The following is a 16,135-nucleotide window of genomic DNA, read 5'->3' on the forward strand; positions in this document are numbered from 1 at the left end:
TGTGTGGCGAACGGTACTATGTGTACCAGTGCCATTTACTCCTCTTCCTTTTCCAATCGCAAATGTTTCGCGGGAAGAACGATTGTTGGAAAAGCTCCATGTGAGCTCTACTATCACTAATTTCTACCTTCACTATCTTATCACTAGGTATAAATAGAATGAAATAGTATATTCGCCGATCAGATAAAGAGAAACTAAAATAAACGTGAAGTTTACCACATATAACTGTTTTTATGTCAGGAAAATGTTTGGAACCGATCGAAAATTTGAAAAAGTGGAAAATAATTATTTAAATAAAAATGAGTTTTTAATATACTATGTTTTTAAATCTGTAAAGTATAAAATAATTTATCTTAGCCCCATACAGATTCCTAACCCCAGACAGGTAGTGGAGAAGATCTGTGACTGTGTAGTTTTAATAGCCATGAAAATATTTATAAGATTGAAACGAAAACAGTGGGGCTCATGAAATAGATAACAATAACGTTAGGTGCATGCAGTACGTAATTTAGGCATGATTAGTTCACCTCGTTACTGTTACATTACTTACTTATACATGAACAGTTCACCTCCTGAATATTATCTGTTCCACAGGCCCTACGTTTTTCGTTTTAAATCCTACAAGCATTTTCATAGTTATTCATACAACACAATCAAAAAGTTTCAATACTGTCTATAAGGGATCAGCAATCTTTATTGGTCTAGGGGATATTACTTTATACTTTTAGTCCTATTTAGATACGCGTTATACTAAAAATTCGTTTTCATTTAAATATTATTAACCCAGTCTCGAAACCATCTGTACTGACGGGTACGTCTGCGACATCTGTAAGGTTTATTTCCATTTGTATTTGAACTGCTTGTGTTGCGTTTTTCTACAATGGCGGGAAGAGGAATATGCCCAGAATTCTTTCAAAGTGGGAGCAGAAAACACAAGAAAAACTGGCAGAAACCTGTACCAGCCCAAAGTTGTTCATTGCTCTGATTGAATACGGGTTATTGCAAGATAGGATTCAATGTGTAAGACTGCGAGCAGAGCATGCGATTCTCAGAGATGCACTTCGTGTTCCCAGAATCTTAGATTAAAAAGATAACATCACCCCTATCTTCATCCTCTTTCTCTCTCACACACACTCTCGATCGCGGGCGCGCGGGCGCGCGCGCGCGCGCGTGTGTGTGTGTGTGTGTGTGTGTGTGTGTGTGTGTGTGTGTGTGTGTGTGCGCGCGCGCTTTATTTGGGACTCGCGAAGTAAGCTACTCTTTTTTAGAAATCTAAGTAGAATTATTTGCACTACTGTGGGCGTATAGAATTAATTGGCAACTGCGTGTTAGAGGAGCCATAAATGATTTTCGCTTTAGGCTAATGAAGTGTTAGCAACAAAGCAATATTACAGAGATCAAAGTTCGCGTCTACAAAATGCCTCTAGCTGCTGCAACACGGCTGTTACCAGTCGAGGAGAAAGCGATTCCCATTCGTTTTCTGTTATGAAAATAAGCTGCGGTCGTTCTTTCCCCGCAGGAAAAAGAAACAATGGAACAGTAGTGTGACTATGACACAGCAGATCCAACCTTTATTACGACGGCGCCGTCATCGTTACCTGCCAGGACGCTATAGGTGCAGACAATTTTCTGTTGGCCTACTTGCAAGTAATAAACGGTACGGCGTAACGCACAATCTTCTACCTGAGTTCCTGGAAGGACAACCGTGATTTACGCCGGTGTAGCCGGCGGCAGTGCTTTACTGAGACCTCGCCTCATGTGGCAGCAAAATCCAGCACAGCACCGTCGGCAACTCCTCACTCTTCGTGTCATGGCAGTCTCGGTATGCACTCGAGGAAAGAAGCTACACTGGGAGTGCGTAAAGTTATACCACACAAACTGTAGCCACGTTGAATCTCTTTGGACCCTGGAGATTTGCTTCCTGAGAACCACCAGGTAAGAATTCCGGATAGTTAGCAAGTAACCTACAGAGAATCACGTTACGCTGGGAATTTACTTATGTAAATTGAAAAGTACAGTCTGCAGTAATATCAGAGTGCTGAATATTCTAAGCTAGGGACGTAATAGTTTGCTCTGCAAAATATGTTAGTGTAATAAACAAATACTCGCAATATGTAAAGTATTCCGGCTTCGGTAATATCGTTTCTGTCCGTACATTCTGCAGGCGTCAGTGTAAGGTATACAAGTTCATACTAGAAGAGACGCCGATCGCCACCTCATCGCAGTCAACCTTTTACGGTAGGAACGCTTTACACACCGTTAATGTGCAATACTTAAACATTATGAGCTGATAACCAAAGGTACCCTCATTAAACGCCTCGAATTTTAACTGCGGACGCAATCAAGTGACGTAGGCCACAATGTGTACAGGAAGTTTAAATGCCACACTGGGATTATACGGGTATACGTTCACTTATCCCATTCCACACTGGCAGGAATATCTAGGTATCATTCAAAACAATTTATACCGCTTTAAGTATGTCAATTGCAGGAATTTTTATAGTTTTATAACAGATTTTATACTCACACCCGTTCAAGACCTGCACGTGAATACCTAGTAATTTAATTTTTCGACACTCGATAGGTCATTCCAAGCTCAAATTTCAATTGATTTTGTATTTCATGTTGTGAACTCTCTGCATTAACTACCAGCGGAATAATGGGAGTGAGCTACACAAAAACAGTGTCTTGTTTGCTCCATGGTGCCATGCTCATTTCGGAATGTAAGGGAAGCATAGTTGCCGGTTCAAATCTTGTTGGACTAGCGATGTGTATCACTTCACATTTTTTCTTTTTCGCTGCAAATAGCCAAAACGGAATTCAGTAACCAAATTCTAACAGTGCCTTTGCTTTGCACTACATGAACGATCAGCCTATTTTTATTTTTAATCGTCAACCTTCTTCGATTTGTTATTTTTACTCTTATTGTTGTTATTCGATTACTTGCAAGAGCTTTCCTAGCCCGATGAACATGAGCAGTGAATCTGGAAAAATATAAAGTTGGGTGTTCGCCGCACAGAATGTGCACATTTACCTCGGCATCTCCTTTTCAGGGCAATAGCAAAAGCGCATTAAGAAAAGACAACTACTGGAGACTGGTGACTGAGGCAATAATTTCGTTCTTTTTATGTTAAACACTAGAGCTTTACAGCATTTTAAAGGTTTCTAAAAGACCCAAATGAACCTAAATTAAGTCTCTTGTGAGAGCTTTTGCAACTAACTGCGTGGAACTTGTTTAATACGAAGGCTGTGACTCGCCAGTACTCGAAGTTTACATGGCAAAGCAGATGCACGTGCACTGTGGCATCATCGTGTACTATTCATGTTCAACACACTCCTTTTCTACTTTTGAAAGAAAATTCATTTCAAATCATAAACTGTCGTGGCAGTACTTTTTCCAAGTCTTTTCTAATCATGTTAAAGTGGTTTACCACAGTTAAACATTGATTGAAACCCAAAGATATTAAATCTGCATAAGAGTGTTCTGTCATTCCATAGTTGTTTCAATACTTAGGTGGTTAACTAAATTGAGTAAAAAGTTGAAATTTCACTCCTTGTTTCCATCTTACGGATGTTCACTTACAGTTACACACCTCACATCTCATACAGATACACCCAAAACTGTACTTACCGCTTTTAGTTTCCATGAAGTTTCGGTAACCTTCAACAAATCCCGTCAAACCAGTTACGTTGGCAGCCATTTTGTCTGAACTTCAAATATTCGTCCTGTAAATTAAAGAAAATTGTAATTACAGCATAATATTCCATTATTTAGCATGAAAGCAATAAAGTTTGTAAAAGTGCGGGCTTATAAGCGACATTCTATGGATTGACAATTGACAGAAGTAAATGATATTGTGTTAGACATAATGAGTTGACACTGGTCCGTCCGTCGGATTAGGTCGTTAAACTGGATTTCACTATTTCTCTCCTCTTTCATCACTCCGCCATCACCACCACCTCTACAAAAAGGGCACTAAGCTACAACTCACACACCATCAACTCTGTAGGCTATTACAAAAATAGATACACATGAATTAATGTAATTAGGAATTCGAAGCTGTGGGCCTGACTATTGAATATACGGAAAACACAATAAATAATGTTTTGAGTCACACGAAGTACGAGTATTTGGACTTGCGTATTATACTCCCAGTGCAGTCACACTTAAGACAGATTCACGTTTCACAAAGAAAGTGTGCCCAGTGGATGGGGAAAATGGAAATGAGATGAGGAGGATGGAGATTTACTGTTCTGTCGACGTTGTAACAACGTTGTAAGTTCAAAATGTACCCAAGATTCAAATTTTTTTGTAACGTGGTATACGTACGCTAAAACCGAACTGAGTATCAACTTCGGTAGCTGCGTTCAGCCATCTGCATAAATTACGAAAAGCGTCTCAAAGCATATCAAGACATAGTGCTATTACAGTAACTCACAAAATGCAACAGATTTGTAGAAGGCAATGTTGGTCTCACTGTGACAACGTATAGTTGTCAGTTAAACTTGGTAACATGAGGCAAAAATTTAATTCACTGCAGATAGAACTTATGAACTCTGTACGTGAGGCCATCATTGCGGAACAGAATCTGGCTATAATTCGGCAACACAGCAGTTTGACTTTAAAGTCACCATTCCTGTGCGATTTCTGAGTAGGGAACGGGAAGTAGTACATACAACGTTGTTTATACTTATTCAGTTTGCACATATTAAATATCATTTAAGCAGAAAAATTTCCATGTGCGTACCCGAGTTACACAATATATGTCAGCAGCTAATGTAATTGTTTTCGGGTCTCGAGAGATGCTATGAGACGCGCTTGGCGCCCCTATCTTCCACAGTCTTTTACATGTATTGCTATATGTGAAACTTGTTATCCAGCATAGCATTTATTTTCTCGCTCTAAATGTTATCTGGTCTGCTCACATGCATCGAGGTAAAGAATGCAGCAATGAGCAGCAGCGCCAGTGTTCAACGTGCATGTAAATGAGTTTGGCAATGTTTCAAGGCATGCTATTTCTATAAGCGTGCATGTTACCTTCAGTCAGTCTTCCAAAAATTTCCATTGAGAAATACTTGACTGGCTCGCAGAGCGTTATGCTGTATACACCGAGACGCTACCTCTACATCTACACCACCTGATCAAAAATTTCCGGACACCTATTAGTGGACATTAATGTGGGGTGGGTCCGTGGGTCCACCCTTCGCCTTTGCGATATCCTGTACTCTGCTGAGAACACTTTCAATGAGGTGTCAATATCTGTGGAAGAATGGCAGCACATTCTTCCGTAAGATCCGAAGCCAGAGAATGTAGTGATGTTAGACGCTGGGGTATAGGGCGTCGTCGATGTTCTAACTCATCCCAAAGGTGTTCCACAGAATTCAGATCGTTATATCGGACAGGACTGCCCATTTCAGAAATGTTATTGACGACAAATCATTGCCTCACACAAATATAGTTTTGTGACAAGGTGCATGGTCTGGCTGATACAATCAATCATCGTCTCACCGCTGGTCCTCTGCTCTACACAGTACGCAGTCCTATAAAATGTGTACATACGCTTCGTCATTTAGCATCTTCTGAAGCTCAATGAAGGGAGCGCATCCTAATCACGAAAACTAATCACGAAAAATACCCTCATACGGTAACACCACCTCCTCCGTGCATTACTGTTGGCAGTACACATGATGGCACGTAACTTCTCCAGGCATTCACCAAACCCAAACCCATCCGTCGGATTGCCACTGTGAAGGGCATGATTAAATACTCCATATCACTCGACACAGTTCAGTGACGTCGCTCTTTACAACATCTCAAGCGTCGCTTAGCAATGGCAGCTCATGAAGAAATGCTTGACCATTACACATGATGTTTTTTAATTCCCTATACAAAGCCATTTTGCTAGATAGACTGCTGGTAGACATGTGGAACTCAGGAGTGATTTCTTCCGATGCTTTCATGCGATTTTTTACAACCACCCTCCACAATTCTCGACGGTCCCCGACTGTACATGAGGTCCAGCTGGTACTGGTGTGACTGTGGTCGGTGTCTCCACTTCGCAGTCACGTGACCAACTGTCGACTTGGGCGGCTCTAGAAGGGCTGAAATTGCCCTCTGGATGTGCTACTCACGTGACATCCTATGTGCAGCCCACGTTCGAAGTCACTGAGCACTCCTGACCGACCCATTCTGATATGACAGCTTCTGTACTAATAACAAAATATTTCCACCTACTTCTATGCTGGTTGTACCGCCTCCTGTCGTATCTAACACTCGCTTTCCCCATTACATACAGGTGTCCGGATACTTTTGGTCAGACGGTGCACACTCGGTGAGCCCCTGGGTGGTGACAGGTGCTTCTGGTACCACTGTCTTTTCCTCCATTCCTGTCCTACTCGCGAATGGCGCAACTGAAGAATGATTGTCGGCAGTCCTTCATGTTAGGTCTAATTTTTCGAAGTTTGTCGTTGTAATCATTTCACGAGACATGTCTGGCAGGAATTAATTTGTTCCCTTACCCTTCCCGGTACATACTCTGCGGAAATTTCAATAATACACCTCTCGGTGATGTATAACGCCTTTCTTGTTGTGTCTACCACTGGAGATTGTTGTGCAACTCCGTAACGTTTATAAGCCGACTAATCGATCTTGGGACGAAGTGCACCACTCTTCGTTGGATCTTGTCTCTCTGTTTTATTAATCCAAGCCTCATTCGATAATTAAGATTCATGTTTTTCTTTGTTTCCATAAGTTACATCAGACGTATGAAAATTTGTAAACGAGTAGCCAGGAGTAGACGAGAGAAAAGGGTAAATAAACCTTTTTTCGAAAAAGAATTAAACTAACGCCACGGTGGTATAATTAGCACACATGTCTGTATGCAAATGAAACTTTCCGAATCACAAGGAAGGCAGCACTATGACAAGTGGAAGACTACAAATGACCAGTAAAAATCACAGGAAAGAAAAAGCACTACACTGATGTAATGAACAATTGTTGCATTCAGTAAAGAAACGTATGCTTATATTCGATGCTTACGTTCCTAGAATAGTTGCTAGGCGACTAAAAATTTCTTAAAAAGTTTAGACAGTAAGTTACGGACAAGTAGTAAGGATAGAATTTAACGAAAGACGTGTGGAAAAAGTCTGATATACCGTGAGAGAGCGACATGTAGAATCGCCGGCTTTAAAATGCCTTAAAACAGTTCTCTTTCCCGATTTGTTCCAATTTTAAGCTAACAAAGACTTGGTAATATGCTATGCATCAGAGTAAAGTTTGTAAATAAAAAATTCAGACAAACGAAGTTATCAAAGAAGTAACTACACTTTTTTACATTTCTAACAACCACATATCGCCGCTGGACGGTAACGTCGTACAAAACTTAATCAGAAGGCTGCAACTACTTTTGGCTGGTGTTAATATAGTGATAGTATGATATCAATAGATCCTCCTCACTTAAAAAGTATCAGAAATTAGTATCTTCGTTCATTCTTGGACAACAGGGGCATTTAAACATTGCGTAAGTTTCGGTAGTTAAAAGAAGCAGTTTCTCGTAGAGTATATTTATAACGAGATCTATATAAAACCCATTCTAAAACTGTCTTTGCTGTCGCTTAACACTAACAGAAACCTGTTTTAAGAATATTGTTCAGTGCTGTAATTTATTAATATTATTTTAACATGTGGAATAATTGGGTCTACTGTCAGATGTTTGTGTCACTCTGGCAATATATTTCGGCCACGTAACTCTTTGCCTTCTTCATGTGCTACCTGAGACTGTCGTGTTGGAGGATATTGTCCAGTATTTATGCCCAGAGGGCGCTGGGTGCTCTCCTTGCCGTCCGCGCCCGCCTGGCGCTGCTTGTAATGTGTTGTCTCTCTCCCGGTGTTCCCTCCGACGTCCGCGCCCGACTTGGGCGCCATCTGTGGCAGCTCTCTGAGGCCTGTCCTGTGTCGGGCGTTCCGTTCACGGTCTGCGCCCGCCAGGTGCTGCTCCTGAGGTTTTTACCCCTCCCTGGTGCTCCCACGGACGTCCGCGCCCGGCTCGTCCACCATCTGTGGTCGTGGCAGTTGTCTGGGGCCGGACCCTCATGTGGCGTTCCGTTCGTGGTCCGCGCCCGCTTGGCGCTGCTCCCGAGGTGTTGGCACTTCCCTGGTGCTCCGACGGACGTCCGCGCCCGCCTAGTCCACCATCTGCAGTTGTGGCAGCTGTCTGAGGCCCGTCTCGCGTCGGGGGCTCTGTTCGCGGTCCGCGCCCGCCTGGCGCTGCTTGTAAGGTGTTGTTTCTTCCCCGGTGCTCCCTCGGACGACTGCGCCCGACTTGGTCTCCGTCTGTGGCAGCTCTCTGAGGCCTGTCCTTTGTTAGGCGCTCCATTCTTTGTCCGCGCCCGCCTGGTGCTGATCCTGCCGTGTTGGCACTTCCCTGGTGCTCCGACGGTCGTCCGTGCTCGGCTCGTCCATCATCTGCGGTCGTGGCGACTGTCAGAGGCTCGTCCTGCGTCGGGAGTTGCGTTCGCGGTCCGCACCCGCCTGGCGCTACTCCTGCAGTGTTACTACTTCTTGAGGAGTTTGTTGGTTCATTTCGTTGAGCCCTGATAAGCTCCAGAGCCGGACTCCACGCCGAGCTGAGCTGGTAACCGCTGTCTCGGTTTATTAGGTTGTCTGTGACCTTGATCTCGATGGCCTCCTTTATGACACTTATTTTATTTTAGTCAATTTGCAACAACTGAAGCCTTTTTGTAGTGGCACTTCCTGTGACGAAATTTACAATTTATGTCTATTTAATTTCCATCATGAAGTGTACTGCAGACTCATATTGCAATTATGACAAAAAATTTTGCTATGTATTGATCTTACATACACTTCACGCTGATATTTATCCACTCATCCAACGAATTTATCTTCTTTGCGTAGATGTTTAATATCATACCAGTTGAACTGCCACTTATGAGATTTTGGTAAACAAATTAAGCACATACATTTCTAATTCACGAAATTGTCCTATTCGTTCTTGTTGTCTTCCGAGAGTTAATCAAACGACCTGTAGGAAACATATTTCTTTTATAATATCCCTTTTCATTTAACAGTGTACAAAAAATATCATGCTTCTTATATGTTGCTTGAAGATCGTATAACGAAATCGATTGCAATGTAAACATGCAGTATGCGCTACACAATGTAAAATACGGAACCCATCTTCAACTATCAGATGCTTTAATATTATCAGTAAATACTTTGGTAGTATTTCTATAGATTCACTAAGCAATTCATTCCGCCTATGTTCTTTGCTCCACTTCTGATCCATTCATCTCCTGTGTAAAATTTCGAGTGAAAGGAATAATTTATTAATCTGCCATTCCACAATGTATATCATTCCCATATTATACATAATTATATGGCATCGTGGTTATACACTGTTGGAAAACAGCCTTTTGTCTCTAAATCTGAGCTGATGCTTAGATTAAAAAGCGAAACAAAGTACTGTTACCAAATGGGATGCTTCATGAAATCTAGATGTACTGTTGAAAAGTCTTTCGAGAAGATGTAGGTTCCTGGTTGCAAAACAATCGTTGGCTTTGGTTAAATGGCAGAGAAAAAATAGGGAGGATGCTGTAAGCTATATTTTTAAGTAGACACCTCGTGTATGAGGGAAAAGTAGTTGAACTGAATGAAATGCATGTAGAAAGTCGAGGCATATTGACGCAAGAAGAAAAGGTACACCCGTAAATGATGACAACCACGGCGCAAGCTTTTCTTTGTTATTGACCCTCGATCCGGGCCCATTCAGCAATCCCAATAATAATGCCAATTTAGACGATACGAAAGTAAGAATAACACAACAGCCAGTTCCCTAGCGGAGAATATCTCCGGCCCGGCCGGAAATCGATCCCGGGCCCCTTCGCTTAACAGTCCACCGCGCTGACTGCGCAGCTACCGAGGCGGATTTTGGTAGGTATTCATGGGATTAATGGATATGTTGTAGCGTGTAGAAAAAACTGTGACTTGGGGAAAAATGGAGCTAAAAAAACTAATCGGTAAGAGAGAGTATACTTACATATTCTTAGCACAATAAGTAACGCTCGTTCCTGCTTCATTCCTTTATTTAGAACATAATTTACGGTACTAACTTGTCACAGCAGGCAATCAGACTTCACTCCTTCACGTATGCAAAGCATTCTCCCCTCGATAATTCAGTTAAGACTTAACAGAAAACGCAGAAGACCTTTTTAAAACCCTGCAGAGTAGCCGTGCGGTCTTAGGCGCCTTGCCACGGTTCGCGCGGCTCTCCCCGTCAGAGGTTCGAGTCCTCCCTTGGGTATGGGTGTGTGTGTTGTCCTTAGCTTAAGTTAGTTTAAGTTAGATTAAGTAGTGTGTAAGCCTAGGGACCGATGACCTCAGCAATTTGGTCCCATAGCACTTACCACCACCTTTTTAAAAACGCATAAATTTGTCTTACTAACAAGTGGTACTCACGTCAGAGTCATATTACAATTTACTAACAACTACTTGTTAAATGTTCGAATGATGGTTTCAGATTTCTTTCTTGTACAGTGACTGTTTTCCACTGTTTTTGTGGTGCATGATATTTCATGGTTTCAGTTTTGAGTGTTTAACGAGGAACTTTGTTTCACACACATCGCTTTAAAGCACATAAAGTCTGAGAGCTGTTACTCCACAAACGCCGTTCCACACATGCACTCAGCGCAATTAATTTCTCTACCTAATCACACAAATATCTTCCCAATTTTCAGTGAGCAGGTAGTCAAAAAAGGCTTGGATATTGCCTCCAATTTCCTATTATAAAGGAAGCATATTCGATACTTGCCAATCGACCTTTTGTTTGCAATATGTTTAAAGAAAATTAAGTTTGATTACCACTTAATTTGACAACCGGACTGTGTCAGCCCATGTGGAAAATAGAGGAGAAGTCATAAAGGAAAGAAAAACCAACGTGAGTGATAAGCAAACGAATTTACCTAAGGATGGAATAAAAGAAACTGTCGCACAAAAACTTCCATGAGGGGCGAAAACAACGGAAAAGTTGAAAAATGCATCTATCTACTACGATTAGCGAATCGTGATGCCAGCGTAAACCAGTAATTGTGTGTCTCAAAGTCAGTTGGTGCATCTCACTTTGTACCTGTAATTTCTGACGCATCATACACACATAGCACCATAGTTTTTACCTGATCGTACTTGGTCGTGTAACTTCCTTATAAAACTATAGTGACTTTCTCGCAGAAAAATATTATTTAGGGAATACATAAAAATTAAGCAGAATTTTTTTGTATCAGTAGTTGCGTAAAGATTACATTTTCTCCTTGAAACCTGATAGCATCTAACAACATCAAATACTGTGAGCATGAGTGACGAGTTTCCCATCACCAATTAGAAACAGTACTGCACAGAAATGCTTTCCTTACTGTTAGGTCGACAGTGGCGGCAGATACTCTGATTTGTGTCGAGACCGTGATGGCGACGTTGTCCTGCCTTCCCCCACGCATTTCAGCTAAAGGTCAACTACTCCCGCTGCCGCTCGGCATGTCCTTCCGGCTGAATACATTATTAATTAATGCTTCCTGATTCTATGCAGATGATTATCATCTGTCCCTGGTACACTCCGCGCATTTTACTTCAACACAATCGTCCTCCAGGTTATGGGTAACTATTTTTGAATTACTGGACGATAAGCACGTGGTAAAGTGGACACATTGATAATTCCATCAACCTAATAACTTTTTACGCTTTTAAAAAGTAAATTCTTTAGGCTGCTATGGAGGTAGTTATTTTACGAGCGTCAGTGAGAATTTCATGCCTTCTACATAGTTCTATTATGGAGACCATGCTTTCCATCTATTTCTACACAAAAAATTTGAGTACACTAGGCTGTGGGGACCTATTAGGCAATGAATATGACTGATGCAACCACACGGATATATGAAAATGCTCAAATGGTTCAAATGGCTCTGAGCACTTTGGGACTTAACATCTTAGGTCATCAGTCCCCTAGAACTTAGAACTACTTAAACCTAACTAACCTAAGGACATCACACACATCCATGCCCGAGGCAGGATTCGAACCTGCGACCGTAGCAGTCCCGCGGTTCCGGACTGTAGCGCCTAGAACCGCACGGCCACCACGGCCGGCGAAAATGCTCAATTTAACTTGCATGTCACAGCGCAGTTGGAACACACAACTTCTGACATGATTAAGACGAGAGATCAAAGGAAGGCTGAAATACATATCGTGATTCTTGCTGTATGATTCTTTAAGACAACAGCCCCAGCACAATGTCGACGGCAATGTACGACACATTTTCAGCTTTAAGAATTCTACAATACATTTAACAGTGGAATGTTAGTAACATAAGCTATAGATGCATATGAAACGTACTCCAGAGGCAGTCTAAAACGAAATTACTAGGCGATTTCTCATCGACAAAATTAAAACTGTTTACCTATGAGCAAATTCTACCCAGCTCTTTGTATTGCAAAACTAAGAGTTCTTAAAATTTCTCGATATTTTACTAAATTTATTATTGCCCGCAGCTCGTGGTCGTGCGGTAGCGTTCTCGCTTCCAGCGCCCGGGTTCCCGGGTTCGATTCCCGGCGGGATCAGGGATTTTCTCTGTCTCGTGATGTCTGGGTGTTGTGTGATGTCCTTAGGTTAGTTAGGTTTAAGTAGTTCTAAGTTCTAGGGGACTGATGACCATAGATGTTAAGTCCCATAGTGCTCAGAGCCATTTGAACCATTTTTTGAAATTTATTATTCTGTTTAACATCCCCGTCCGAGATTTCATTACAAAATTTACCTGTCGTAAATGGTTTTGTTTCTGAGCCTGATTTCAGTGCAGCCGGCCGGGATGGCCGAGCGGTTCTAGGCGCTTAAGTCTGGAGCCGCGCGGCCGCTACGGTCGAAGGTTCGAATACTGCCTCGGGCATGGATGTGTGTGATGTCCTTAGGTTAGCTAGGTTTAAGTAGTTCTAAGTTCTAGGGGACTGATGACCTCAGATGTTAAGTCCCATAGTGCTCAGAGCCATTTTTTTTTTCAGTGCATTATGTAACTACTGCACAGTTACGATATTGCTGTGGCTGTGTTGTTCAGAAGTACGATGCAGTGTTCCATAGTACTTCTGAACAACTACTGCAATATCACATTTATCTGACGACACCGGGCAAGCGGTTTTCAAATAATATGTCTCCCCCGTACGGGAACATAAAAATGGATTTACGAGTGCAGGTTGTAGACACATGGTTGATGACATATGAAACCGTGGGTCTGACAGTGAAGCGCGCGCTCGGATAGCCTAATTTTAAGGCAATCGCTCGCGGAAATGCCTATTCGTGTCCCGGTACGACACAAACCTTCACTGTCGTTATTCCACTATACAGCTGATGGTTGTCCATATTCGTAGCTGCGAATACATTTAATGTACTATTGCTTAAGATGACACACATCACAATATTTCAAAGACTTCAGTCAGAGTATGAGGATGTATTGTAAATTTCCAGTATGCTATAGATAAATTACTATTAGCAATCCAGTAAGTCCGATCTGAATAAATGTTCTCGTATATTTGCCTATTTTTTAAAAAAGGGGGGAACGAACTTTAAAAAAACGAACGCACTAAAAAAAAAAACGTTCTATTCACTTGCATACTCCCAAAATATCAAGTGGATGAAGAATGTTGTTGCTTCTTCACGTTATGTAGAGAGATGATCAGGTTTCTCAGATTGTGAATTCAAATAGCTACGGATCGTATGAGGGAATATGTCAGCAGACTCACCGGAAAGTAACGCTGCATCCTACTGCAGCGAAAATACGCGTCTTTGCTGCACGGTTACCTCAGCTACCTCGCTGTAAGAATCTGCTTACTCAGCGTGATTAGGAAGCGCGCGGGAGATTCAGAGATGAGGTAACCACTACAAAACGAGGTCAACAGTGTTGTGAATAATCGACGAGGAGACTTATTTGCTCGCTGCTAACTTGTCTGTCGATGTGAGATTCTGCAGTAAGTAATTAATCTGACAACGGGGTACTCGTACATCTGTTCCAATGCTATTATTTCACACACCAGATATCACGATAATCAACTTAGACGTTGTGAGGACAAAGATTCCTCCAAAGACAAATGATACTGCTATAAAAATTTGCCAGTACCGTGAAATAACTGTGTAAGGAAAAACAATGATCGGTGTCAAACACTTTTTATATGAGGAAACAAACAACAGTTCCTGTACAGAATGTAAGCATACTTAATGTTCCGTAATACAATGAAGAGCCAAACTGGTGCACCTGCCTAATATCGTGTACGGCCCCCGTGTGCACGCAGAAGTGCCGCATCCAGACTTAGCACGGACTCAACTATTGTCTGAAGTAGTGCTGGACGGAACTGACATCATGAATCCTGCAGGGCTGTCCATAAATCCGTAACTGTACAAGGGGGTGGAGATCTCTTCTGCACAGCACGTTGCAAGACATGCCAAATATGTTCCATAATGTTCATGTCTGGGGAGTTTGGTGGCCAGCGGAAGAGTGTTCCTGGAGCCACTCTGTAGCCATCCTGGACTTGTGGGATGTCACATTGTCCTGCTGGATTTGCCCAAGACCGCCGGAATGCATAATGGACGTGAATGGATGCAGGTGATCAGACAGGATGCTTACGTACGTGTCATCTGTCAGTGACGTATCTAGACAAATCGGAATCCCAATCACTCCAACTGCTCACGCCCCACATCATTACAGAGCCTCCACCAGGTTCAACAGTCCCCTGTTGACATGCAGGGTCCATGGACTCATGAGGTTATCTCCAAACTGGTACACGTCCATCCGCTCGATACAATTTGAAACGAGACTCGTCCGACAAGATAACATATTTCCAGTCATCAACAGTCCAATGTCAGTGTTGACGGGCCCAGGCGAGGCGTAAAGCTTTGCGCCGTATAGTCATCAAGGGTACACGAGTGGGCCTTCGGCTCCGAAAGCCCATATCGATGATGTTTCGTTGAAGCTCAGCATTGAAATCTGAAACAGTTTGTGGAAGGGTTGCACTTCTGTCACATTGAGCGATTCTCTTCAGTCGTCGTTGGTCCCGTTCTTGCAGGATTTTTTTGCGGCCGCAGTGATGCCGGAGATTTGATGCTTTATCGGATTCGTGGCCGTCCAGTGTGGTCGAGCGATTCTAGACGCTTCAGTCTGGAACCGCGTGACCGCTACGGTCGCAGATTCGAATTCTGCCTCGGGCATGGATGTGTGTGATGTCCTTAGGTTAGTTAGGTTTAAGTAGTTCTAAGTTCTAGGGGACTGATGACCTCAGATGTTAAGTCCCATAGTGCTCAGAGCCATTTGAAATGGTTTGATACGTCACGTGAGCAGGGTGTCAACAGAGTTCGCTCTTGCCGTTTGCGTTACAGTCATACACAGGAGTTACACGACACCCGACATCAGCGCATTTGATAGCGACAAAATGTTGGGTGCCAGAGGCATGGTCCACTTCACCACTGCGGTCGTGCAGGCAAGGGTCATTTCACATACCACTACGTCGAAAAAGTATCTTTAATATCTCTCTGTTCCATAAGTCTGCTGTCGTTGGCAATAACACATTGACTCCTATGTTGCCGTTCACTGTAACTGGTAGATACTGTAGAAAATCACACACCTATTAATTGCTGGACATTAACGAAAACTGATAAGCTGCTGTAACGGAGAACGAACAGCTCACTATGGGGTTCAGAAATAACAACTCCCACATGAATAAGTCTCTGTGGCCACTACACGTCTTAGATCATAGTGACTGGCATGGGCGCAGGAGTATCTGTACACAGCTCAGGAGACACGAAGTATGGGAAGTAGACCGCATTAAATAATAATTTCTAGTACACGTTGGCGCAGGCTGATGGAAGAGTTCGTGTGCGTCGAAAACCATGTTAAACAACAAATTCTCTTATCATGAGAGCGCTGAAGGTGTTCTCGAGTGCAGGCTATTTACACGAGATGAAACGGGGCCCTGATGCGTATTAAGTAATGGAATTTGTATAGGATTAAAAGGTTGAATTCCTATTGGAGGTCATAATATTCCTAGCTCAATTGTTGGTACTAGTCTTCTTCTGAAGAAGGCTCAGAAGAATGAAAC

General features: G+C 42.5%; 1 protein-coding gene across 1 annotated transcript in view; it reads right to left on the bottom strand.

Annotated features, from left to right (window-relative positions):
* Nucleotides 1-16,135, bottom strand: part of LOC124555167 (elongation of very long chain fatty acids protein AAEL008004-like) — a 141,848-nt gene that overhangs the window by 68,588 nt on the left and 57,125 nt on the right. The window contains exon 2 of the mRNA XM_047128990.1: nucleotides 3,632-3,726. Within this exon, the coding sequence (XP_046984946.1) occupies nucleotides 3,632-3,701 (70 nt within the window). The 5' untranslated portion in view covers nucleotides 3,702-3,726. The remainder of the gene's footprint in view (nucleotides 1-3,631; nucleotides 3,727-16,135) is intronic.

Source organism: Schistocerca americana, chromosome X, assembly GCF_021461395.2.
Source record: "Schistocerca americana isolate TAMUIC-IGC-003095 chromosome X, iqSchAmer2.1, whole genome shotgun sequence".
NCBI classification, from domain to species: Eukaryota; Metazoa; Arthropoda; class Insecta; order Orthoptera; family Acrididae; genus Schistocerca; species Schistocerca americana.